The 7,119-nt window shown below is 57.4% G+C and overlaps 3 protein-coding genes across 3 annotated transcripts; all 3 read left to right on the top strand.

Annotated features, from left to right (window-relative positions):
* Nucleotides 1-152: 152 nt before the first annotated feature.
* Nucleotides 153-941, top strand: GNI_154790 (hypothetical protein; the record flags this gene model as incomplete). The annotated part of the gene is made up of 1 exon (XM_011134560.1): nucleotides 153-941. One exon carries the CDS (start codon nucleotides 153-155, stop codon nucleotides 939-941), a length of 789 nt encoding a protein of 262 aa, XP_011132862.1.
* A 1,257-nt stretch (nucleotides 942-2,198) lies between these two features.
* On the top strand, nucleotides 2,199-3,668 carry GNI_154800 (hypothetical protein; the record flags this gene model as incomplete). Its single annotated transcript, XM_011134561.1, has 1 exon — nucleotides 2,199-3,668. The coding sequence occupies one exon, from the start codon at nucleotides 2,199-2,201 to the stop codon at nucleotides 3,666-3,668; it is 1,470 nt and encodes a 489-aa protein (XP_011132863.1).
* Nucleotides 3,669-4,878: 1,210 nt separating this feature from the next.
* GNI_154810 (hypothetical protein) lies at nucleotides 4,879-6,363 on the top strand (the record flags this gene model as incomplete). The annotated part of the gene is made up of 1 exon (XM_011134562.1): nucleotides 4,879-6,363. The coding sequence occupies one exon, from the start codon at nucleotides 4,879-4,881 to the stop codon at nucleotides 6,361-6,363; it is 1,485 nt and encodes a 494-aa protein (XP_011132864.1).
* Nucleotides 6,364-7,119: the final 756 nt, after the last annotated feature.

The following is a 7,119-nucleotide window of genomic DNA, read 5'->3' on the forward strand; positions in this document are numbered from 1 at the left end:
GCACCTGCGAAGCCCGACGCGAACGAAGCGCCGCCTGTACACGACCGCGGGCGGTTCTGGGGCGTAGGCGCGGTTGTCGGCTCCTTGCGGACTACCTCGTTGCGCTCCCCCGACGTCGGCGCAACGACAGGAGACTTCATGGGAGAAACCTCATGGGTGCATCCGAGGAGTGGAAGCTGCAATTGCACCGCCATCCGGTCACTTGGGCGATCCCCCCGCCTCTGTCAACCTGTGGCAGCGGCGTCCTGTACTGCGGGAGCTGCGACAATTTCGGCACGGGTCCTACCCAAATTGCCTTTGGCAGCCCCTGGCCCGTCTCCTTCCCGCTCGCCTGGAATATCGCCCACGGGTTCTTTCGTGAAAAATGCGAGGTAAATTGCTTCCCTCACGATGGCATGCATCTCTTTTCGCGACTCCTTGACTACTTCCCCCTGGGAACCCCGACGGATGGGCACATGTCGCGCAAGCAGGAGATTTTCCGGGTCTTCAAGTCACTCGATCTCGTCTGCAGCGACTCTGCCGTCCGACTTGAAGACGTCCTCGCGCTCTCCAACTGCACCTGCGACCTGGCCAGCGTCGTCTGCAAGGTGAAGCCCGAAAGCTGGGAAGGATATCACGAGGTCAAGCATACCGACATGATGACGCCCCTGATCAGTGTGGCCAACATCTTCCGGGACTACCGGGACGACACCGACGACATCGGGACATGCGCTTACGCATGCTGGCAACTAAAGCCTGAGGCCAAACAGATCGTAGAGGCGAACAAAGCCGTAGATGCCATCCGCCGGGCCACCCGTACGACTACCCGTGCCACCACCAGTGCCCCCACCCGCAAGCGTACCAGTGCCTCCCCCGCCCGCAAGCGTACCAGTGCACCCCACGCCCGAAAGCGTCCCGCCAGCCCAACCCGCGGCCCTCAGATATGGATTCGTTGGGGTTGACAGACAACCTTACACTAATCAATCGTTACGGGGACACTAATCTGCTACTACCGTTCGTCGACCAACGAGATGATATACCCACCACGCTACACCGTCGCTTTGCTAGTACTCATCAAGACCAAACCACAATTGAACCAACATGCCCATTACCTTGTGTGGAAACGAAGCGGGTGCGATTAATCTCGCGATTTGGCACCACTGTCCAGTCTCTTTTTAGTCTCTTCCCTCACCAAAAAGATTGCGCGCGTGTTTGTGCACACACTTTTCGCACGCCAATTCGGTGGCATAAAGGGGCTCTCGACCCAAGTTCCCGGCCTAAGGCCTGTGCATCAGAGCCCCCAGGTTGGGAGACACTGCTGATTGTCCTTTAAACCGTCAAAAAAGCCCGGGAAACATCTTGTGACTATCAACGGATTCCGGAACCTCATCCACCGGCCGTCCAGAATTCTTGCGAACCTGCAAAAGCCTCGCGTTCCTCCAATCATCTCCGCTCGCTTCGCCGCCACTTCTCTCGGGGCTCGAATCTTGTTGGCCATCTCAAACACCACGGAATCTCCAATCTACGGGTTGACCGAGTTCGCCTGCGTTCCGCCCTAATATGTCCCGATAAAACTTGGCCTCCTCTCCTCACAGACGCTCAGGTCCGGTAGGCCCCTCCCTCTTAGGGAGCTTGCACTGAGCGAGATTGATTATCACTAGGATCGGTGTCGCATCCAAAGTCTGTTGTTCATGCTCCCAGCGCCAAACTGACCGAGGTCTCTTCAAGACGGGCAACTTCGCGGCATGGAACTTTCTTAGGACCTGCTCTGGCCAGTGTGGCTCCCAGGCAGCGGAGACAGGAGTCAAGGATGTGCTGGTTCCCGTGCCGTGAATCAATGATCATTTACCGGGGGCCTTCTTGCCCTCTCAACAACTTTGTTTTTGATAAAATCATAAACGAACAGAAATGGACCACAGAACAAGCCCGAGCACCGCCCGGTCTGGTTGCTGTGCAAAAAGGTTGGTCCCATGTGAAAGGAGAGATGAGTATAACCAAGTCTATCGCTAAGGGTAGAGCAGAGGAGGCTAGGGCAGCAACTAAAAATGCAACCGGACATCAGCAACGCCGAACCCAGGCAACCGCGATGCCCCGGCATCCCAACCCATCATGGGCTACTCGCCCTGGAAGAATCATTTGGTTATTGGAGAGCAAGGTCTGAGAGACGACGCGTGGCGCAGATCCAAGAACAGAAGTGATTTTACTTTTTTCGGTTGAAGATGCGTACGTTCAAGAGTGAGGCAGGTGGCACGCCAGGGAGCGAGTTGCTGTCAGTCTTGATGGGTCCAAACAGCAACCAGACGAAGCTGGACGGTTGTGTGGCGCAGGTGGTTACGATGGGCGCGGGCAGTGGCGGCGAGGTGACGGCTTTGGTGTTGGGGCCCAAGACGGCGTTTAAAGCAGGGTTGGAGACGGTCGGTGAGCGAACGCCGTTGACGATGGAGACGACGATGGTGGATGGCGAGAAGTACGACTGGTTCGAGCACTGGGACCGGATGATGGTGTGGCGTCCGAAGGACGGGCCTCCGAGTGACGGACACGCGGAGGCGGCACTGCTGGCGGCGCTGCAGCGCCGGCTGGAGAGCAGAGGACCTCGGGACAAGCCTGAGGCGGTGGAGGCGTTGTGTCGCGAAGTCTTTGGGAAACACTTGGATGACCTGCACGCCATCCTGAAGGGGAGTGGCGAGATGCAGGAGCAGGTGGACGGAGTCACCGTGGCTGTGATGCGACCCGTGGACCCCTCGGAGTTGGCGGAGCTCTTGGCCCGGGTTCCCAAGGAGTGGATGCCGGTGTTGCAAGAGTCAGCAGGGTGGAAGACTGCGCACTGGAACGACGGCGGGGACGTGGAGGCCGCACAGGCGAAGCCCAGACGCGAAGGGAGACGCTCCCTGTACAAGGCTGCGGGCCTCCTGGGGCTAGGCACGGCCACCGGCTTCCTTGCGAACTACCTGTGGCGGTCCCTCGGGTCGTCGCAGCGAGGGGCGGCGGTAGGAGACTTTGTATTGCCGGGGACGATCGCCAAGTTAAGCGCTGAGGTCCCCGGAGGCCGCACGTGGACGTACGTCTGGTCGGTCGGGGACCCCAAGCCGCCTGCACCCTGCGGCAGCGGCGCCCTGTGCTGCGACCAGGTGTGCACCAACTTCGGCAGCCCCTGGGCCGTCACGTACCCGCTCGCTTGGAATATGACAAGTTGGGTCGCAGCCGACACGTGCCGGACATTGTGCAACAGTCCGCAAGACACTGAGAACCTTCGCGACGAACGACTCCTCACACACTTCCCCCTAACTAGAACCCCCACGACCATGTCGCACGAGGAACAAGTCCAACAATTCTCTGCAGCACTCACTCGCGTCTGCTCAGGCAGGAGCGGCCCGTTGCGAAACGTCGGCACGATCCTTCCATGCGACTGCGACGTTGCCGATGTCACCTGCGACGTGCTGACCAAAAGCACCCAGGAAATTCAAAAGGTTACACTCACTGACTTGGAAACTTCTGTGGTCAGGGTGGCCAACTCTTTCGCAGACTACCCGAAAGATGTCTACGACGTCACGAACTGTAATTTCGAATGTTGGAACTTGACCGAAAAGGCCAAACAGACCGCAATCGCAAACAGAGCCGCAGAAGCAGCCCGCCGGAACTCGCTTAAGCCTACCAAGAAAACCCATCAGCTACATCTTCGTTTCGGCTGATACCGTGACGAATTCGTCGGCTGATACCTCCAAACTCCTAGTTCATCTCTGACAGGCAGCCGTCACGGAAACACAATTTTGAGACACTACTGACTCGGTGAGACACCGACCGGGATATCCAACCAAGGTTTAGGAACGGCCTTTGATGAAGGGGCACTACTTACCAAACCCCACGGTGACGGGATTCACCACCACCACTTCTTGGGCACTTTGTTGGCAAACATGGAACGGGAATCATGGAACGGGAATCATGGAACGAGAATCACCAATATCGCAAGCCAGAAGATTCTTACTTGACCTTCGCTATGAGCTTCCGGCACCCAAGTTCGGGGTTGTTAAGTAGTGGGTAAACAACTAAAACCATTTTCAAGGGACAACAACTACACTCTGCGGTAAGAAGGTGGCATGAATCTGACTTGTGGCGGGACCCTCCTGCGCAACGCAGCAGCGTTCCTTGGCCGACGTGTCACGTCAAAGTGGTGTCTCCCCATGAAGGTACCCAAGTCGATGATACGGTCAGCCAGGCTCCACAGTTCCAGGTACATCAAGACAAGGTTCAAGCGAAGTGAGGACCACAACTCGAATTCAGCACTACTCTCAGAACCTCGAGGGCGAGACAAAGGCTCGCAATCAGCACAGGCAAACGATCACGTATATCGATCGACCCCGAAGCACGTGAAGGTCTCGCACATCCATCCAAATTCCTTCAGAGGCAGAGGGACAAAAGAATTTTTTTCGAGGTGTGTGTGGTTTTTGCGGATGAGCCTCAGATCTGAGACATGACAACCCCGTGAACACATCTCCGTTGGAGTTAGCCGTTGGGAACTGACCGCAGTTAGCTCCGGGGCTCCGTTCGCTATGTGAAGGGGGGTGTGAAAGGAGGGATGAGTGTGACCAAGACTATCTTATCGCTGCTGTCGAGACACGTGAACCAGGGCCGTCGGGCGATCGCTGTGTAAAGACGCGTGGCGCAGATTGTGTTGTCCTCGTGATTGATGCCGACTATCCGGTCTCGCTCGTCGGAGGTGCTGAGGCTCTCGAGCTTGAACTCTCCTGCTCGTATCGTATTCGGCGGTGGTAGTCGTGTCGTCTCTATCCTTTTAATACTTCGTCCTGGGTGCGACCTAACGAAACGAGCCGTTTACGTCTTTGCCGGCTCACAGATCCAAGTCTGGTAGAGCAGAAGCAATTTTACTTTTTTCGGTTGAAGATGCGGACGTTCAAGAGTGAGGCGGATGGCATGCCAGGGAGCGAGTTGCTGTCGGTGCTGATGGGTCCTAACGGCAGCCAGGCGAAGTTGGACGGTTGTATGGCGCGGGTGGTTACGATGCGCGCAGGCGGTGGCGGCGAGGTGACGGCTTTGGTGTTGGGGCCCAAGACGGCGTTTGAAACAGAGCTGGAGACGGTCGGTGAGCAAACGCCGTTGACGATGGAGACGACGATGGTGAAGGGCGAGAACTACGACTGGTTCGAGCACTGGGACCGGATGATCGTGTGGCGTCCGAAGGACGGGCCTCCGAGCGACCAACGCTCGGAGGCGGAGCTACTGGCGGCGCTGCAGCGCCGGCTGGAGAGCGGGGGACCTCGGGACAAGTCTGAGGCGGTGGAGGCGTTGTGTCGCGAAGTCTTTGGGGAACACTTGGATGACCTGCACGCCATCCTGAACGGGAGTGGCGAGATGCAGGAGGAGGGGGACGGCGTCACCGTTACTGTGACGCGGCCGATAGACCCGTCGGAGCTGGCGGAGCTTTTGGCGCGGGTGCCCAAGGACTGGATGCCGGTGCTGCAAAGGTCGACAGGGTGGAAGACTGCGGAGTTGACGGACGGCGGGGACGTGGAGGCCGCACAGGCGAGGCCGATACCTGAAAGGAGACGCTGCCTGTACAAGGCCGCGGGCCTTTTGGGGCTAGGCACGGCCGCCGGCTTGTTTGCGAACTACCTGTGGCGATCCCTGGGGTCGTCGCAGAGGGGGGCGGCGATAGGAGATTTCGTGTTGCCGGGGACGGTCGCGAAGTTAAGCGCTGAGGTCCCCCAGAGCCGCACGTACGTCTGGTCGGCCGGGGACCCCAAGCCGCCTGCACCCTGCGGCAGCGGCGCCCTGTGCTGCGACCAGGTGTGCACAAACTTTGGCAGCCCCTGGGCCGTCACGTACTCGCTCGCTTGGAATATGACAAGTTGGGTCGCAGCCGACACGTGCCGGACATTGTGCAACAGTCCGCAAGACACTAAGAACCTTCTCAGCGAACGACTCCTCACACACTTCTTCCTGGCTGAGCCACCCTCGACCATGTCGCACGAGGAACAAGTCCAGCTAGTCCAGCTATGGTCTGCAGCACTCACTCGCGTCTGCTCAGGTGCGGGCAGCCCGTTGCGAAACGTCGGCACGATCCTTCCATGCGACTGCGACGTTGCCGACGTCACCTGTGACGTGACGACCAAAAGCACCAAGAAGCTGCACAAGGTCACACTCACTGACTTGGAAACTTCTCTGGCCAGGGTGGCCAACTCCTTCGCAGACTACCCGAAAGATGTCTACGACGTCACGAACTGTAATTTTGGGTGTTGGAATTTGACCCAAAAGGCCAAACAGATCTCACTCGCCCTCAAAGCCGCCGCCGCAGAAGCCGCCCAGCAGGGAACGGTCGAGAGACTGAACAGGACGGACATCAAGCACGTTTTCATCCGTTTCGGTTGATGCTGATATTTGACCCTAAACGGTCCGCCGGACCATGTGCAAGCAAGCGTACCGGTACAACCACCCGTACTTGAGTTAGTTGGCATTGAGTTTGGTATTTGAGTTAGTTAACCAACACAGGCAAAAATAGTAACTCCTGCCAATGGCAGCCAAATAAACCAGCAACGTCATTGCACTACTACAAAGGTTGAACGAACTGGAATTTGAGGAAGGGAAATACCGTCTTTAACACGATCCGTCGATCCCTACACCCGACCCATTGTTGTGTTGCCACTTCACAGGGACAATCGATGGTGAAAGCGGAGGTGGGCGGCTGGGATCGGAGTTTCGAGCACCAGGGTGATGAGTCGGTTGAATGCTACAGATGTCATAAGAAGGGCCACAGGGCGAACGTGTGTCCGATGAAGGATCTGGAGTGCAGCAACTGTCACAAGCGAGGTCAACCAGTTGGAAGAGAAAAAGCGCACAGTTGAGAAAGAGCGCCGAGATAAGAAGAAAACGAGTGCTCGACCCGACGCGCTGATGGAAGACGGAGAGTTGGAAGAAACTACCCAGGTCGCCAAGTTTGCAGACACGTTAGGGGCTGCGAGAGTCACTAAGGGAGTAGTGTTGAACGAGGTAGTAGTAGCAGCACTTTTAGATACGGGTGCAACTACGTCTATCGTGAGTATGGACCTCGCACGTCAGTTAGGCTTAGAAGAGGCTGGCGCTGGTGCCATCAGAGGCTTGTTTACCAGGAAACAGGTGACCTTGTTC

The sequence above is a fragment of the Gregarina niphandrodes genome (genome assembly GCF_000223845.1).
Source record: "Gregarina niphandrodes unplaced genomic scaffold scaffold00044, whole genome shotgun sequence".
NCBI classification, from domain to species: domain Eukaryota; phylum Apicomplexa; class Conoidasida; order Eugregarinorida; family Gregarinidae; genus Gregarina; species Gregarina niphandrodes.